General features: G+C 45.4%; 2 protein-coding genes, 1 non-coding gene and 2 pseudogenes across 3 annotated transcripts; 4 read left to right on the top strand and 1 right to left on the bottom strand.

Moving 5' to 3' along the window:
- Window positions 1–1,225: 1,225 nt before the first annotated feature.
- LOC123403705 (F-box protein At5g03100-like) lies at window positions 1,226–3,514 on the top strand. Its single transcript, XM_045097618.1, has 3 exons — window positions 1,226–2,374; window positions 2,464–2,625; window positions 2,727–3,514. The coding sequence occupies exons 1-3, from the start codon at window positions 1,463–1,465 to the stop codon at window positions 3,087–3,089; spliced, it is 1,437 nt and encodes a 478-aa protein (XP_044953553.1). The 5' UTR covers window positions 1,226–1,462; the 3' UTR covers window positions 3,090–3,514.
- A 4,647-nt stretch (window positions 3,515–8,161) lies between these two features.
- Window positions 8,162–8,358, top strand: LOC123406449. Its single transcript, XR_006612152.1, has one exon. It is a non-coding gene; the product is annotated as a U2 spliceosomal RNA (small nuclear RNA).
- A 1,178-nt stretch (window positions 8,359–9,536) lies between these two features.
- On the bottom strand, window positions 9,537–11,449 carry LOC123405144 (2-methylene-furan-3-one reductase-like). The gene is made up of 6 exons (XM_045098953.1): window positions 11,430–11,449; window positions 11,000–11,094; window positions 10,767–10,909; window positions 10,343–10,666; window positions 10,088–10,247; window positions 9,537–9,974 (listed from the first exon to the last, which is right to left on the bottom strand). Exons 1-6 carry the CDS (start codon window positions 11,447–11,449, stop codon window positions 9,709–9,711), a joined length of 1,008 nt encoding a protein of 335 aa, XP_044954888.1. The 3' UTR covers window positions 9,537–9,708.
- On the top strand, window positions 10,913–11,009 carry LOC123406464 (annotated as a pseudogene).
- A 2,684-nt stretch (window positions 11,450–14,133) lies between the features above and the next one.
- Window positions 14,134–14,714, top strand: LOC123405143 (annotated as a pseudogene).
- The last annotated feature ends 4,653 nt before the right edge of the window (window positions 14,715–19,367 follow it).

The raw sequence follows: 19,367 nt of genomic DNA, 5'->3' as shown, positions 1-19,367 counted from the left end.
ACCCGCAGGTCGACAGGCCCACTTCGGCCTCCCACAGGCCGACAGGTCCCCCGTCGGCCCACCAGAGACTGACGGGGTGCTAGTTTTGACATTTTAAAAAATGCACATATGCTTTTCCAATTTATTATAAAATAAGTAGTAGTTTTGAAAAACAAATCCTTTTCTTGGCGCCGCTTTTAAGCTTTTTTCCCATGATTGAAGCTTTTCTTGACAACGATGGCGAGCGGCAACGACACGAGATGCAAGAACGACGACCAACAATGAGGACGGCCGCCTAGGACGACGACCAGCAACGAGGACGGCCGACGAGGGGTGGCGGCGGGAGAAGGACCGCTCGACCGGGAGGGCGGGGGCCGGGGGAGCTCCGCTGCATGTTGGACGAAGACGGCTGACGAGGGGTGACGACGTGAGAAGGACTGCTCGACCGGGAGGACGGGCGCCGGGGGAGCTCCGCTGCATGTTGGACGAAGACAGCCGACGAGGGGTGGCGACGTGAGAAGGACCGCTCGACCGGGAGGGCGGGCGCCGGGGGAGCTCCACTGCATGTTGGACAAAGACGGCCGACGAGAGGCTCGCGTTCGTCGATTGAAGGTTATGGGCGAGAAAGGAGTCCAACGGCCAAGGTGACCAGATCCGACGCACAGGGTGCGACCGGCCCAGATCACTCCCCATCAAATAACGCATCTTGACTGTTTGTCACATCTGCAAGATGATTGGGTCACTCCGCGGGTCAGCTCAATATAATCCCAACCAAGCAACGGGCCACGCGAACACGAAAGGATCTCCCCCTTTCCAGAAAAGAGAAGGGGCAAGAAAAACATAGAAATGGAGGTGGTGGTGGCCTCCGAAAGGGTGTGAAACGAGCGCAGAGCACAAAACGGCGGAGGCCGGAATGAAGGAATTGTTTATCACTCCATCAAAATTTTCTTTCGGAAAAGAAAGCAACGAAGCCGTTCGGAAAGCAGCTGTCTGGCTGGGCGAGAGGAGAGGAAGGATGCGAACGCGCCGTGTGAAACGGGGCGATCCGGCGACCGGGCACGAGGCCGAAACCAAAAAGGGTGGGGCGCCCGACGCGACCGACCGATGCGTACGCAACGCCGACGCGACGCGACGCAACGGTGCGGACGCGACGCGGGCCGGGGATGGATGGATGGATGGAGGGAGAGACGGACGGACGGGCTGCTGCTGAGTGCTGACCGCCGCACCAAACAAAGGTAGAAGAGTGGTAGACGAGGGACGGGCCAAGAGGCAAGAGGAGAGAGGGATTGGAAGGGGAGACGCAACGCGCACCGCACCGGCGAGACGCCTCCACACGTCTCTCCCTCCCCCCTTCGCCTTCGCCGTCCCGGTCCAGTGACCCCAGCGGCACGCACGCACGCACGCGGCCAGCCCATCACGCCCCCACCTGCGAATCCAGGTCGATGCGGACGGGGTAGGGGAGAGGAGGGGGAAGAGGAGGAGGATGGAGATGGAGCGGCGGCGCACGGCGGGGTGGGAGGACCGCATCTCGGAGCTCCCGGACGCGCTGCGGCTGCAGATTCTCAGCCTGCTGCCGCTCAAGTGCGCCATCCGCACCGGCGCGCTCTCCTCGCGGTGGCGGGACCTGTGGGAGCAGCGCTGGCCGGTGCCCTCCTCGCTCCGCCTCCGCGTCCCGCCGGGGCCCTCGGGGGCCCAGGCCCAGCTCGCGGCCGTCGACCGGCGCGGGCGGCGCCGGGTCGACGTCTTCTCCCTCGCCTTCCACGCGGGCCAGCTCACGCAGCCCGACCTCAAGCGCTGCGTCGACTACGCCGCGGCCTGCGGCGTCGAGGACCTGCAGCTCCGCCTCGACGGCGCCGGCGGACGCGGCGCGCGCGGGGGCCAGCGCCGCGCCGGAGCCCTCTCCGTGCACTTCCCCGTCGGGAGCCCGCTCCTGGCACGCCTCTCGGTGCGTGGGCTCCACCTCACCGCCTCCGCCAACGCCATGGTCGCCACGCTCGAGGTCATCCACCTCCACTCCGTCTCCATCACCGACGCCGCGCTGCGCCGGGTCGTCGCTGCCTGCCCCTGCCTCCGCGACCTCGAGCTCCGCTACTGCCGCCACCTACGCCGCATCGACTTCACCACCGTCGGGGCCGCCAACCTCAGGAGCCTCACCGTCGTCGACTGCTCACGCACCACCGAGCTGCGGGTCCCCGCCGCACGCCGCCTCCGCTCCTTCCGGTTTAGCGGGCCCTTCCTCTGCAGCAACCTTTTCTCCGGCGTCGGAGACTGTTTCCAGGATCTCTATCTCTGCTCGGGCGGGCCAGAAGCCGGCTTGCCGTCCACCAATTTGCCCTCGTCGGTTCCTTACCTTGCCCATATCACCACCCTCACCATATGCAGCATTGCCCTCCAGGTTCGTCTCCGCATCTATTCCGTTTCCTTCTGATGCAGCACTTTCCATTGCCTATACGCTTATACTTTCTCTATCCTGTCTACCTCTAGTATGTGTCTGCGTCACTAGCCACCATCGTCAAGGAGACCAACCTCCGCAGATTGAAGGAGCTTCAGTTGCTCATGTTCGGGATGGCCAACTCCAACCTCGCAGACATTTATAGCTTCCTCAAGACCTGTTCCTGTCCTCAGTTGGAGAGGTTCTTCGTGCAGGTTGTTGTCTTTATGCCCAATTTATTTGATCATAGTCCATCCATCCGTTATATGTATGCCTGGATGTTTTGATTCTCAATATATGGCACTTAATATGACAGCTACCAACAAACACCCATGATTCGTTCACGAGGACTTACTTGGAGGTGCCAGAGGAAGAACGGCCTGAAGAGGGTTTAGAAAACCTTCAGCTGGCCAAGATGACAAACTTCAAGGGGCATCACAATGAGATGCGTCTGCTGGACTTTCTGCTGACGAGGGCCAGTTGCCTTCAGAAATTATTCCTGGTTGCTCCTAAAGAGGATCACCCACAAGGGCTCCGAAAGGTTCAGCCAGATGTGCTGCCCCTTTCTCGAAAGGCAGAAATTCTTCAAAGAGCTTCAGCAGGCACCCAGATAGTTTTCAGCGGGCCTGATAGTTCTCAGGTCCAGCCACTGCACTCGGAAGTCTTCATCAGATTTTAGCTTGAAATTAGCAACAGCGCTGTAGTTTGATTGCTCATTCTAAATCATTACATTTATAGCTGTTAGGCAAAAGGCATGCAATACAAATCTGGGACACAAACAGAGTATGGTAGAACATTTTCGCAAATTTGTACTTCAGATATTCTGGCAAGATGGTTCAAATGTGAGGTGTCAAGATCTGCGTCTTTTCATCTTCTACCACTACCCCTTTCCTCCCTAAATTCTCTATAATCTACTATTGCCCTAACATTAAAGTTATGTTATGGCAGATAGGTTTGTATAATCTACAGCTGCCATGGACTCTTATCTGCTTTTTTTCATAATTGGTCATATAAGTAAACTGACACAAACAGAGTATGGTAGAACATTTTCGCAAATTTGTACTTCAGATATTCTGGCAAGATGGTTCAAATGTGAGGTGTCAAGATCTGCGTCTTTTCATCTTCTACCACTACCCCTTTCCTCCCTAAATTCTCTATAATCTACTATTGCCCTAACATTAAAGTTATGTTATGGCAGATAGGTTTGTATAATCTACAGCTGCCATGGACTCTATCTGCTTTTTTCATAACTGGTCATATAAGTAAACTTATGTTTTGAGCTTAGACAGTACAAAGCAGCATGGAAATGTACTCTCTTTATGAAGGTATGAATCATATGGTCATGCAAACTTCATTACAATATAGCCACTCTTTCAGACTAGCGATTATGTATGTGCAACCTTTAGGAGATGCTGTCTTCTTGTTTGGTGTATCTTCCTTTAAATATATGTTGTCTCTTCGCTATGGTATCTTGTTTACCTCTGGCATGTTAGATTCTGAAAGAGTTTTTTTTTATTACTAACATTTACAGAAACCACTATCTTCATGGCCATATTCTGAGTTTATGTTAGTCTTAATTGATGTTAGTAATAGGTGAACATATTTCAGTATACAGCTTGGCAGGAGTAGTGGCATAGAAAATATTCCAACATGGAACTTCGTGAACATCCTTGCTCTCGCTGTATTCAGTATGTCGATTATTTATTCAGTTGAGCGGCTGCAAAGGGCAGCAATGTGGCAGATCTTCCCTTCATGGTAATATATAGAAGCTTGGGTGCTAATTTTATACCCCCTCTGTCCCAAAATAAGTGTCTCAAGCTTAGCACAATTATGTACTAAAGCTAGTACAAAGTTGAGGTACTTATTTTGAGACGGAGGGAGTATGTGCTTGCTCTTTTGAGCTTCGAGATCATAGAATTTTTGTGTGTTTCTATTTTATGTGGAGTGGAGCCTGTAGAGGTAATTAGCTAATTCTCTTCATTCTCATTTTTCAAACCAATATATTTAATTATATTATCCTATGTTATCTTTCTGGTTTTTACGAGACAGATACTGTAACAGATAAAAAATGATGTTGTCTTTTTGTGGAAGAACTGCAGATGGTGGGAGCTAGCTCTACCCAATAGTGGTAACAATTACTATCCAGATAGTCACATATTTGAGAAGTGCACTGGTGATATCTGTGCAACAAGTCGGTGTCTAGGAAATGGCTATCTAGCTGGAATGCTAAGTGTTGTTGGTGTACTATCCATAAAGATGGTATACCGGTTAAAAATGTGACTGGGTTTATATTGCTTATTGCTGGTACCAAGGTGTGTCTTTTATTGTTTAGATCATTCAACTCTCTCAGCTTATTTTTGGCTTGTCAGTTGTGGGGGCTGGGGGTATGGCGATGTGTTCATGATGATGTCCTGAAATAATCTAATAGTGCACCCAAGAAGCTGCTGTAGTTTATGGGGCTAACCTGGGAGACCTGGGTGGGACATCTTTGTGAAAATTCTAAGGTGCTCTTATATGAAAGTGGAAAAGTCATACCACATCTCAGTGCTTTGGTTTTGCACCTTATCCTGCAAGCATGCCACGCGAAACTGTAGAGCCACACAACATTGGGATTTGTGGAAGGATATGGATAATGATGTGAAGGTATCCACTGTCTTACAAAGTTAGTACCTATCTTCTGCACTTCATGCTTAGAAGCAGTGATACTTGTGCATTTGTTTGATTCTGTTACATTTACAACTCTCTAGGATGGGATCATGTCTCTTGAATTTGGCAAATATTGATATAGAGCTTTGCTTGGGCTTTGTACTGACGTCCAGCTATCTGCAATCAGCTGATCACACTTGCTCTCGTGTGGGTGTCGAATAATACGTACTCTTTTTTAGATTTTATTCTAAGAAACTGATTGTTCTCAAGGTTGATGAAACAAATAAGTGTATCCATGTTCTCATAAAAAGAGCAGCGGTTAAAATGCTGCAACATATTGGAACAGGAATTACTTGGGTGTGTTATTTAGTTGTGGGGACAAATATTTGATGAACTCAAACTGTCTTTGTTTTGTGGTAGTCTAAAGATGTTGCTATATGGTGACCTTGTCATGCTTATATAGCTGTCTGGGATCTATGGTATAACCTTCTTCAACTCTTGTGTTAAAACATTACTACATTGCTTTGTGTCGATGTCTGAGTGCAGCATACTTGTTGGTTTGCTATCTAACATTATGCATCATATATCCTTTTGCGGTCAACTGGCTCATGGAACCGAGTTTAACTTAATTCTTATCCAACCTGTAGCAGAATGGTGAATTAACAGATGACAAATTTGCACCTTAGCCAAAATCATGTGTATTCATCTGATCATACCAATAGCTATTAAGCTGTTCATGGAGGCAGGACTGGAAGTTAACCTCTCTGGCAATGATATCATTCATGTTCATGAGGTAGATCCTTTGTTCATGAATTTACACATGGACACTCTTGTTTGCAATACTAGATAGTAGTTCTTGTGCATTTTGCTTGCTAACTTTTGTATGACTTGATAAAGAATTCCATATTGCAAAGATGTAGAATGACCCCACCTGGCTAACAATCTTTGCACATAGATTGAGTCATATCTTCGTCAATTAGAAAACACCACATACAAAAATCAAGACCTATGCAGGGAGCTTATCACGTATATTATTCTCCCTGTGATCATTTCATATCATTTTGTTCAGTATTTTGCTGCATAATAATCATAGTAATAAGCTATTCATGTATGCAACTCTGAACTCAGAGCTTTGTCGTCTCTTCATAAGAGAATTACAGTTCTGGGTAGCCGAAGATAGCGGATCAAATTTCACAAGGCATAATATAATGAGTACAAATAATGCAGCGTGGTCTGTAAAGAATAATACTTCCAGAAAAATCGTTTCACACACTAAACTAAAACTTTGAACATCTTCTTGGCGGTGATTTTGTTGTAGTTAAGCGTCTTATATTATGGGACGGACGGAGTAATTGACATATGAGAGCATACGTTGATACACATACACTTCTGGATATGCACCATCTGGTGTACTTCTGCAAAAACCCTCCCGTGTCCTTTTGCCATTTACAGGACGAGTTAAATGTATTCATTTTCCTGTAGTCCAGCCATTAATGCCTGAAGAATGGATGATTCACATTTTGCCGAATGTACTTCTGTGTACCCAAGTAAGCCTGAGCAGCAAGCAAGATTGTGATAAAGATGTAAGTAGTACTAATAACTGTGAAACAACTCACCAGGCATAGCTGGTGAAACATCTTTACCAAGGCTTTCTTTTTCCTTTTGGGCTGATGGTATTGGCACTCCGCACTCTTCTCAGTTTTTTGGATTTCATCGTGACAACTTGTATTGGGTTGTTGTTGGAGTTCCGATAGGAGGCATGCATTCCAACCTTCCATGCATATCGCATCTTTTCACTACTATTTTTCTGTACTAAAGTCATGGGCAACCAATTCTATGTCGAATTTTGAATGTAGGGGTCTTCACTTTTCATTTTTAAATTTTTCTGTCATCTTCAGTTTTTTTAAAACAAGACTACCTAATTGATGTTCTCTTTACTGGCTTGGTGACACATTTCTTTAGACTATTCTCTCACAGTTGCCCCTTTATCTTATAGGCATAATATTTAGTTTTTCCTTGCTCTTCAAAGCAACCTGGTCCCAAAACAAAACTGGGTTGGATGTAACTTCCAAAAGCACATTTTTTTTAAACGAGAACATTCTTGTTAGTATTACAATGTACCTTGGTGGGTGATTTGTGAAGAACTCTGTGGGATACCGATGAAATCTTTGAAAATAGGTTATATCCATCATTTTGTTTTACATACTTATCTTTCCTTTGGGCAGCAAGCAAAATGAATCTGTAGCAGGTACACTGGACGCTGCGATTTGATTTGCTCGTTCAAAGAGATTATTCATGGAAGAATTACATCCAAATTTCATTGTACAAAGTTTATTCCTGTTCACCAAATTATACTAGCTCTAACCTCAGGTTTTCTTTTAGCTAGAAACATAGTCCTGCATCATGTCCAACTTATCCATTCTGAAGCTCCGAAGGAGGGTACATAATCACATCACATGGGGTGGTGGTGCGCTGTGCGCCACCGGGCGGGCTACCGATATTGCTAGAGTAGTACTAACAAATTTTAATAGGTGGTGGTACCGCAGTCCCCAGTAGCATATGAGCAAGCATATGGTCCATTTTCTGCTCTGTGCTCTCGCACCAACCGAATGGCGTTGCCCATCACGTGCGTGAGTGCGTGCTTTCTAGTACTAACCTTGGCATGAACGCCACCTCTCTTCTCCTCTAACCAACTTCCCAAATCCCAACCGAATGTGGAAAACGTGCTGGATGGCTGCTATCATCATTCACCCTTCGCATTTCGCAGCTTACATCTGTTTTGTTTGGGTGTTGCTCAAGCCTTTGCTTGGTGCAGGCACACCAGTTCTTGTTGCCACGATCGCGACTGCTGCTTGGTCTGGTCGCCTTTGCGCCCGCGCAGGGGGTAAAAGAATACTGGGCCGTGGAAAGACACCTGCCACGGTGTTTTTGTTGGGCCCGCTGAAGCCGAAACGAGCGAGAGGCTCTGGCTCGGCTGGTCGCCCGTGCGCGGCAGCAGCCGCGTTCTCTGTGCCGTTTGTTTCGTTTAGTACCACCTCGCTCGCGGAGAGGTGAAGAGGCGGTCGAGGCTGCTATAAGAGGAGGGGGAGGGCAGCAATGCAACTCATACCTTTCTCGGCCTTTTGGCTAAGATCAAGTGTAGTATCTGTTCTTATCAGTTTAATATCTGATATGTGGACTACATGTCCACAACGATATTAAATTTATTTTTCGTGGGGGTGGGCCCACCACAGTAGCTTGCTGCTCGGGTCCACATGCGTCGCCTGGGCGTTGCACTGCTGCCCTGGCCCGGCGCACCCCAACCAAATCAATGTTAAAATCTAAGTTAAAGTCTTGCAGAAGTAAACGTCTGCATATCTGTTGAAGGTTCACGCCGCGGAGATTACTTCTCTTCCCGCCGTCAATAAGGCAATGCTGATCAAACTGTCCAACTTCGAGGAACTTGTTCACATAAACCTGTTTACAAATTTGTAAGTGCATCAGCATAGCACTTATGCGTCAGTAATGTTCAGAAACAGCGATTTGTATTGTATTATGTCCTTAACTACGCTTATTTTTAAAGTCTCAGAACGCCTGAAAATCTGTAACAGATTAAAAACCAGCTGGGCGGCTTGCACGGCCTGGAGATTCTGCTAGGTACAGAGATTACTTTTTTTGGTATTAGGTTAAACCTGTTTACGTTTTGTATGTGTCAGTAATGTTGAAGAACAGATATTCTTATTAGGTTAAAAAATACAACATTGTGTCATGAAAGTATGATCAGCATAAAAGGGTGCTATCATCTCCTTGTGTTCCTGCTTATTTCTGTTATGAATTTCTCATGTAGTACATCCTTTTCCCTGACCATTCTTTTCTGGAGTTGGAGAATATAGTGAGTAATAATTGCTCTGAAGCAGGAACTATCATCACTCACTTCAGCCATTTGTGAGCCATCCAAGCTTCTTAGCCATAACGGAAACCACGAGCGAAAATGATTTCTTGGGGAAACGGACTCTACTATACGACCACTGAAAAGTTTCTGCCCTCGCAAAAAAGAACAAAAGGAAAGCTTCAACCTGGAATACCAAGAAACCGTACTACTGGGCCGTGCGAGGATGCTGAACATCACATACCAACTGCATAATTCAAAAAAAGCAAGTATCTGCATAATTCAAAAAAAGCAAGTATCTGCATAACCCTACCAACTGCAACTACAAAATAAAGGAAGAATTAGATACCTCTCTCTTCTATAACATCAAAAAGACTGCTGCAGTTCGTCAGGGAAACGATAATAGATTAAAGTAATATTTGTAAGGCACTCTAATCAACTAGAGTAAGTTTTTCATTCTGATCTGCTAGCGAGGCTAGTTAATCATCAAGAGGTTACCCTGACGACAAGAAGTGTTGATTGCCCCGGAATTGATCCCCTGGAAGCCTTTTGAACTACTATCAGAAACAATAACTGAATGACTAGGTACAACCGTACAAGGCCAGGTACAGATTGAACAAAACAAGATCTATGTTCATTGTAATACTTGAGGAACGTACAACCATCTCTCATAACATCACATATTTTTCTGCTTTGTATGCACGATCCAACAAATATTTTGCTCAGTAATCCGTGGCAAAAACACACCACTTGTGCTTGGCTGCTAGCTATTTACAGCGGTGTCTCATGGAACAGGCGAAATGACCACTTTGCCGGCGGCTCTTCCTGTCTCGAGGTAGGAAAACGCCTCCACGACCTGGGAGAAGGGGAAAGGCCCCTTGGGGTCGACCACCGGCTTCACCTTCCCGGACTCGAGGTAAGGGTTGAGCTTCGCCAGGACGGACCCGTCGGAGGTGACCACGAACCGGAACCCCGGCGGCGTGACCGCGCCGGTGAGGACCACCACGCTGCCGCCTTCCTTCACCACCTTGACCGCCTTCTCGCCCTGGCCTGAAACCCCCGATCGAGCGTGTGACCGTGTGTCAGCTCCGGACTTACGTACTGCTTGCTTGGTGTGTGTGTTTTTGTCAGTGTTCCATTCTGCTGACACAAAGAGAACTTACCGACTGCGTCGAACACGACGTCGTACTTGTCCGGCATGTCGTCGAAGCTGTCCTTGGTGTAGTCGATGGCCACGTCGGCTCCCAGGCTTTTCAGGAGCTCCAGCTTCGGGGTGCTGGCTGTGGCCGCCACCTTCGATGCGCCGTAAACTTGCTTCGCCAGCTTTATGGCGCCATGTTCAGTATAGGTTAGTGCATTGACTGGACATAAATTCAGTTGTGAGATTGGACTGAAGCCAGGCAGGAGCAGTGTCGGACCTGGATGACAAGGGACCCGACTCCACCGGCGCCGCCGAGGACAAGGATGGACTTGCCGGCGGAGAAGCCCGCCCTCTCGAGGCCCTCGTGGGCGGTCTCGATGGCGAGCGGCAGACCGGCGGCCTGCGCGAAGTCGATGCTCTTTGGCTTGAGGGCCACCAGCTTCTCCTCCACGGCGGTGTACTCCGCCAGCGAGCCGAACTGTTTGGGACCCTCGAGGACCTTCTCGCTGATGTGGCCGTACACCTCGTCGCCCTCCTTGAGGTTCTTTACCTGGCTGCCGACCTTGACGACGACTCCGGCCATGTCGTACCCTGGCACAGTCTGCAGACCACCAAGTCCACGACACAACACAACACGCAGGTGATCAAATCAAGGGCTCGGGCTCGGAAGGACGTGAAGCTGAAGGGGCGCCCGAGCTCACCGGGAGTGGGGAGTCGGTGGCCTTGAACTTGCCCATGCGCCGCTTGGAATCGACGGGGTTGAGCGCCGCGGCCGCCACCTTCACCAGCACGGGGAAGAGGCGGTCGAGGCTGCTATAAGAGGAGGGAGAGGGCAGCAACACAACTCATACCTTTCTCTGCCTTTTGGCTAAGATCAAGTGTAGTATCTGTTTAATATCTGATATGTGGACTACAGACAGTAGCTTGATTTCACTGAATGCTTTTGTGCAACAGATAGATAGCTGAGCAAGCAATCCTCCCTTGAACTGTGTCACAAAATACGACTGAGCAGGCCCAGACACCCCTAGTCTATAAAAGTAGGTGAGAAATGTGCATTAGGGTAAGAAAGAAGTAAAACATGGATGACATTTTTGGATTCTAAGAAAATACTGCTGGGAAAGCAAATGTCTTAAGCCATATTACCTCAACCATTGCTCAATAGCTGGGTCTACGACCCGTAACCTGAGACGACCGTTCTAAGATCTTAGCCTTTCAACTCAACCAGATTAGCCTTTTTATTGAACTATGTTCCCTTTCACTCCCTCAACGGCGCACTGAGGAACACAACAATCCAACTCGATCATCAGAACGTTAGGTTTTAAACACAAGGCGGATGACGACAAGTTAGCATACAGGAAAGATACCTGTGGAAGGCCCATATCATGTATTCTATACGAGTGAGTTGAATTATCAGATCCCTTCCTTTCAAAACTGGCATCTTTTTCAACTCTTGAGAAAAGGTAAGATTCGATAGAACGCAGTAACCCATAGGAAGTCAAGAGCTCACAGTAACCTAAAGCTACCAATAGCAAAAGATAGAGGAGGAATAGTTTCTCATACCGAGATAAAAAAACTCAAGTGCCATCCGTTTCCTATTTGATTTCAGAACAGCGGAATATCATCACCCGTGGTTCACTTGAGCATGAATAGAGTTCGGTCTCCTTATGAATTCAAGTTGGTAAAGAAGTGGAATTCGAAGCTTTTGCTACAACCCCTCCAAGGTGGCAACTGTCTTATTTGACACTACCACTTCAATAAAGAAAGGTAGGAAGGGCTCCCTCCCTCTAATGAAATGGGCTTCTTTAAATTATGCAATACGTTCACCAGTCTCGGATCTTTAGAAAAAGGAACCAATCCTATTCGGCACTCTTTAGAGGCTATCGCTCGTTTACTACAGATCTCTATCCCACAGTTGGCTAATAAAATCGCCTTGGCAATGTGTCAAGTCCTTTCAGTCAGAGTTCAACTTTTCAGCGAAAGTGAAAAATCTACGGTCTTCCATCCGCGGAGGTAGCCATGGACTCCATAGTATATGTTGGTAGCTAGCGTACATGCTTGATGTGAGGGGGGTTGTTACTTTTCTATTCCCTTGCTTGGATAAAACACCCATCTTTCCATACGAAAGACACACAACTAGAGCAACTTGATATTACGCATGTAGACGTGGCCTCCCTCAATAATAGTTGGCTCATCCAATTGACGATTTTCAAAGATCTACTCCAAGCGCCTCGAAGCGGGGATCCACTTTTTACTACTTTAGAAAGTGAGAAGCCTTTGTCTTGATTTCTTCTGTGGCTTCTTTATGTTTACCCACACTGCGGCTATTCAATAAAAGGATTGGTAGTTAGTTGCCTCACCTTATTGGTTGTTGGTTTTCTTTCTCCTCTGCGCTCGTGAAAAGCTAGTATGCTCGCGGAAATCGTCTAAAGGAAACTACTCGCTAACTCGCTAACAAGACGAACTTCTTCCTCTGGCTCTGCCAGGCTATGCTGCTCGCCTAAATCGGTATCAATAACTTCTATCGTACTTCGACCTCTCATTGGAATGATAAGTTGGCTACAACGAACTAATAAGTTTCTCTTCTTGTCACCTTCTTTAAGCCTTTCCTCCTGCTTCCATCGATAAATATATATAGATAAGCTTGGAGAAGCGATTAAGGTGTTTCCACTCTTAGGTTGTTCAATATGCGAAGACCGTGTCAATCACTACACGAGTGATACGAAAAGCAAGCATTCTTCTCCAGCTGACGTACCGACGCCTCACTACTACTTAATTAGTGAAAGATACATTGGGATGTTTTCAATTCTCCATCAAGAGGCGGGCAACTATCTCTTCTAACACTAGACTTCGGATCGCCTTCCTACTGGTTTTCTTCTCGGTCTCCCCAACTAGGGGAAACCTCAAAGCAAACAACAGATCATCACCTATCTTTTTTCTTTAAGCACTGAACATCCGGATCCCCTTCCGACTTGCTTTTCCGGGCACTGGTCTTTCTAACAACTGGAACTTGTCTCCCTTTTCCTGATTCACATCTTCTTTTGCTTTTGCTACGGTATGTTCCTTCCTTCAGTCAGTCCTTCCTTCAATATTTTTGCCTGCGGATCTCTCTCTTCAAAACATATATATCTTTCGGTGCCAGTCTTTCCTGCCTTACCTTAACCCCGCTTTCACGTGGAAAATTGGCATGAGGTTTCAGTGATGACTTTAGGGTATTCTTTAGCTTTCTTGGTCACCGGAGAGAGTGAGAACTGCTCAGCTTGCTTTCTTTCCCTAGCACACACTTAGTAGATAGTAGGCATAGGTCCGCTAAGAGCTCATCGAACTTGACTTGTAGAGTGAGACCTGTGTTCGATATGTTTCATTTCAGTGCTCTTTCTCTCGGTATCGTTCACCACATGCCTGTGATCGATTCTCTCTCAAGCTAGGTTTGGTATCGGTATCGGTGAAGTCCGTCATTGAATTGAAGTGGTAGAGTGGTAAGTGGGCATACGGTCTATGTATTTCCTATCAGTGGCATTAGTTCCTTTTCATTCTCTAGATAGATGGGCAGAACAAGCTTCTATTTATATTCTATTCTAGAAAGGATCAATTATATTCTCATCTCCTATTTGTTTGGCCCATTCATTATAGTGGTGGTGCCGGGAAGGCATCTTAGCACTCTAGTCCTTTTGAGTAAGGAATTGTAGCATGGGCATGCAATCTCTTCGATTGATTCCCCTCCAGGAATTAGTTGAATTAATTAGCCGGCCCACGGAGTGAAATATCGAACTTAACCTATAAACAACTAGTATCTCAAAAACCAAATAAAAGGATTTATTTTAAGCTTGTTAATGGAATTCCACACGAGTCAAGCGCTAGCAAAGAAGAATTGGAAATCAGTCGCTTCCCTTCTGGACTCAAGTCAGCAGAAGTGTGAACTTCATATTAATAGGTAAATCCTACACCAAGCGTAAAGGAAGTACACTTTTTTTGATTCGACGCTTAATAACTCGTACTTGACGTTGGTTTCGGTTCGATCAACTATCCTTTTTGAAGTGGATAGTTCACACTGCTCATTCTAAAAAAAGCAGAAAAGCCATGATGTTTCCACTCCATTTTCATTAGGAAGATGTATTACGTTAGGATCTGTTGCTCAAACTGAATCACGCCAATGTTATGGAAGTTCCTGGATTGTTTGAAATAAGATTAGTACCAAAAGCTGCCTCTAATTTCATAATCCAATTTGGAAAATTGGCTATGGAGATTTTGTGCGGCCAGAGATTCATACAAACACAAAGGGCCCCCTATTTTCAAGCAGGAAAGTCGTTCCGATCCAATCCGTTCTTGGGGTCCGAAAAAGATACTGGATATGTGAGTGACTTTGCACGACAAAGCGTTCTATGAGGGCATGGAATGTACCATTTTTTGGTAAGAACCTTGACAATAATGTCTATGTTAGATTCTCAGGTCGAAATACGGGAAAAATCCATCAAATCCTTTATGGAAACGGAGTTTTGCGAATTCTCCCCGGAATTGGAAGATCATTTCGAGATCTTCGAGCATATTCGAGGGTTCAATGTGACTATTGTCACCCGGCCAATACAAAAGATGAGAATTTACTATTGTGGAGCGGCTTTGTGATAATGGAACCAACCAGGAAAAAGCATTAACGCTGCAAAAATTAATGCACCAATTGCAGTACAATAGAGTTATAATTCACTAGTTATTCCAGATGCTCGCCAAAGCTTAAAAAACCATAGGTTATTTGGATTCCTCGGAAACCCCCACCTACATCACCATTCAATATTTCTTGCCCTACTATAGGCCAAACTACCTGAGCACTTGGTCCAATGTGAGTAGGATAACTTAGCCATGCTTCATAATTGGAAAAACGGGCACCATGAAAGTACATACCACTCAACCAAAGAAAGATAATGGAAAGTTGCACGAAATGAGCACTAAAGACTTTTCTAGAAATCTCCTCCAAATCACGAGTATGACTATCGAAATCGTGAGCATCGACATGTAGGTTCTAGATCCAAGTGGTAGTATCAAGGCCCTTAGCTATTGTTCTTGAGAAATGGCCGGATCTGGCCCATTCCTCAAAAGATGTTTTTACAGGATCCCTATCCACAACAATTTTTACTTCTAGTTCCAGCAAACGAATAATCATTAAGTCCTCCACAAGAGCATATCCAAGTGGATCATCAACTGAAAAGGCAATAAATGAGAAGTTGATTCCCGTACAATTGCATTTAGTTGGTTTAAAGTGAGTTCAATGGTCCAGCTTCTTCTATATCCAATGCACTCTCAATTGGACATATCCAATGCACTCTCAATTGGACAGAAGGATCTGCCCACATATTGGTTAATGTAATGTTGTTGTGGAGTTTTGGTACCTACTACTATGTCCAATCAGTTCCAACTCTTAAAGTCCAGATGAATTTGGTAACAATCTGGATACCTTTAAAGGTCATAATTGTCATGGAAGGATATCCAGACGAGTGTCCAGGGTAGCCAAGCAAGATACCATGCGCATTGCCTCATCGAGGATTGTTCTAGCCATCTCCACAGGGGTCCGTTCGGTTGTTCCTCAAATGGGTTGGCTCAATCTTTATCAAAGTTTTGGTATCTAGCTTCTCCAGCTACAATATAGTACACTCCTTCCTTGCTCGAAAGAGCTCTTGGAATCCGCTTCAACTAAATGCGTAAAATAGAGTAATTTCCACAAAAGCCAGTTTCTTTCGAGAAGGCAGGAGGCCCATAGCGAGTTACAATAGTGCCAGTTCTTGTATGGAAGGCCGTAATTCCGGTAACCTTGACTGCTCTAAGAATGATCCGGGCTAGCCGGGCACATCACATTGATACGTCTCCAACGTATCTATAATTTTTGATGGTTCCATGCTATTATCTTGTCATCTTTGGATGTTTTGTATGCATGAATATGCTATTTTATATCTTTTTTGGGACTAACCTATTAACTCAGTGCCAAGTGCCAGTTCCTATTTTTTCCCGTGTTTTTGACCTTTTTCAGAGGAGAATATTGAACGGAGTCCAAACAGAAAAAAACCTGCGGAATGATTTTTTCCATAACAGAAGACACGCAGGAGGCTTGAGAACAAAGGCAGGGGACCTCGGAGGAGGTCACAAGCCACCCAGGCCCGGCCTAGGGGGGGCCGGGCCTAGCAGACTTGTGGGCCCCCTGTGGCTCCCCTGCCCTAGTTCTTCCGCCTATAAATCCCCAAAAAATCTGAAACCACGGGAGAGAGCCACGAAAATACTTTTCCGCCGCCGCAAGCTTCTTTCTCCGCAAGATCCCATCTGGGGAACGTTCTGGTGCCCTGCCGCAGGGGGGATTTGGACACGGAGGGCTTCTCCATCAACACCATTGCCTCTCCGATGATGCGTGAGTAGTTCACCATAGACCTTTGGGTCCATAGCTAGTAGCTAGATGGCTTCTTCTCTCTCTTGGATCTTCAATACAAAGTTCTCCATGATCTTCATGGAGATCTATCCGATGTAATCCTCTTTTGCGGTGTGTTTGTCGAGATCCGATGAATTGTGGATTTATGATCAGATTATCTTTGAATCTTATTTAAGTTTCTTCTGATTCTTATATGCATGATTTCATATCCTTGTAATTCTCTTCGAGTTGTGGGTTTCGTTTGGCCAACTTGATCTATAATTCTTGCAATGGGAGAAGTGCTTGGTTTTGGGTTCATACCGTGCGGTGACCTCACCCAGTGATAGAAGGGGTAGCGAGACACGTATCGTGTTGTTGCCATCAAGGGTAAAAAGATGGGGTTTATATCTATTGCATGAATTTACCCCTCTACATCATGTCATCTTGCTTAATGCGTTACTCCGTTTTTCATAAACTTAATACACTAGATGCATGTTGGATAACGGTCGATGTGTGGAGTAATAGTAGTAGATGCAGAAAGTATCGGTCTACTTGTCTCGGACGTGACGCCTATATGTATGATCATTGCCTTAGATATCGTCATGACTTTGCGCGGTTCTATCAATTGCTCGACAATAATTCTTTCACCCATAGTAATATTTGCTATCATGAGAGAAGCCTCTAGTGAACACTATGGCCCCCGGGTCTACTTCACATCATATTTTCAGCCTTACACTTTTACTTTGTTGCACTTTCCGCCTTCAGATCTCACCTTGCAATCAATCGTGAAGGGATTGACAACCCCTTTGTAGCGTTGGGTGCAAGTTTGCTGTTTTTGCGCAGGTACTTTGGAGTCTTGCCTTGATACTCATACTGGATTGATACCTTGGTTCTCAAACTGAGGGAAATACTTACTGCTACTGTGCTGCATCACCCTTTCCTCTTCAAGGGAAAACCAATGCAAGTTCAAGAGGTAGCAAGAAGAATTTCTAGCGCCGTTGCTGGTGAAGAGGATGAAGTCAAGAATAGTCTCCCGTCAACGTGCTAATTTCTGGCGCCGTTGCCGGGGAGCATCAAGTCAAGAATAGTCTTCCTGCAACGTGTCAATTTCTAGCATCGGGGACTGTTCTAAGTGAAGCTTTTCCAAGTAACTGTCGCAAACTCATCTCTTGCATTTACCTTTTTTGCCTTTCGTTTTCCTCTCCCCCACTTCTGAAAAACAAAAATTACAAAAATATTTGCCTTTTTCGTTCGCCCTTTTCTTTCGCTTGCTTTCTGCTTGCTTGTGTGGGATAGTCTACCTATCCTCATGGCTAGACCTACCGCTTCGAATGATACTACCGAGAGCGAAGTTCTCAATTTAAAAAAAATGAGGGAGAAAACTTAAAGGATGCTTGGTATAGGATTTGCAATGCTCAGAGTAGATCCACTCGTAAGCAATCTACTACCGTCCTACTTCAAAGCTTTTACGTGGGTATTTCCCCTTGGAATAGGTATGTTCTTGACACCATCGTAGGCAGAAATTTCTTGGGTAGCCATACCGTTGATTCTTACGGTGCTTTAATAAATCTGGTAGGCTCACCCCCACTCATGGTTAATGGAACTACCTTAACTTTGGAACATGTGATGCGTAGGCTGGATATCATTGAAAATAAAGTAGCTACGATTGAAGTCATTGAAAATTTGGATAAAAAGATCCACAATCAAATCACTCAGTACGGATCCAAGGTGGGAATGACTTTGAAAAATTTAAAGGAGAGGGAACCCACCGTTAATGAAAAACTAGGTCATGATTCCGCTAGGATTGGCAAACTAGAGGATGTTATAACCAACTTGGGTTCCGCTTTTGCCGCTGTGCAGAATACTCCAAATTTTGCCCACAATAAGGCCACCAAGTCTATTTTTGTTCCTAAAAATAGTGGTGAATCATCTAGTAAAAGAGATGAAGTTCTTCAGATGATGAGTGTTCACCCTACTTATGGTTTGAGCACCAAAGACGACGATACGTGATTCTATCGCCTTATGCCTAGCTAAGGGCGTTAAACAATAACGCTTGTTGGGAGGCAACCCAATGATTTTATCTTTGCTTTTTTGCTTTCTGTTTTGTTGCGTCCACACCATCATAATTCTGTTATGATTGTGTTTTTTGTGTTTCTTTTTGTGTTTGTGCCAAGCAAAACCTTTATGATCAGTTTTGGTGATGGTCGTTTGATCGTGCTGAAAAAGACAGAAACTTTTCGCTCACGAAATTATTTTTCATTTTTATCCAGAAAGATATTTTGAGTTGATTCTTTTTGCTGCGGGTTGATATGCCAATTTACCAAATTGTCGTAATTGTTCAGAATTTTTGAGATAACAGAAGTATACGAAGTATACAGATTGCTACAGACTGGTCTGTTTTTGACTTATTCTGTTTTTGTTGTGTTGATTGCTTATTTTGATGAAACTATGGATAGTATCGGGGGGGTACTATCCATGGAAAAGTGAGAATACAGTAATCTAACACCAATATAAATAGAAATCAAGTTTTCTACAGTATCTAAAGAGTTGGTAGTTTGTTTTCTTATGCTAATGATATCATGAGTTTCTGTTTAAGTTTTGTGTTGTGAAGTTTTCAAGTTTTGGGTGATGTTCTCATGGACAATGGAATAAAGAGTGGAAAGAGATCAAGCTTGGGGATGCCCAAGGAATCCCAAGCCAAATTCAAGGACACCAAAAAGCCTAAGCTTGGGGATGCCCCGGGAAGGCATCCCCTCTTTCGTCTTCAATCCATCGGTAACGTTACTTGGAGCTATATTTTTATTCACCACATGATATGTGTTTTGCTTGGAGCGTCGTGTATTATAGGAGTCTTTTATTTTTTGTTGTGTCACAATCATCCTTGCTGCACACCTTTTTTTAGAGAGACATGCACTCATCG

Source organism: Hordeum vulgare, chromosome 6H (assembly GCF_904849725.1).
Source record: "Hordeum vulgare subsp. vulgare chromosome 6H, MorexV3_pseudomolecules_assembly, whole genome shotgun sequence".
Classification (NCBI taxonomy): domain Eukaryota; kingdom Viridiplantae; phylum Streptophyta; class Magnoliopsida; order Poales; family Poaceae; genus Hordeum; species Hordeum vulgare.
The sequence above is the reverse complement of the archived record's forward strand: the minus strand, read 5'-3'. Positions and strand labels throughout refer to the sequence as shown.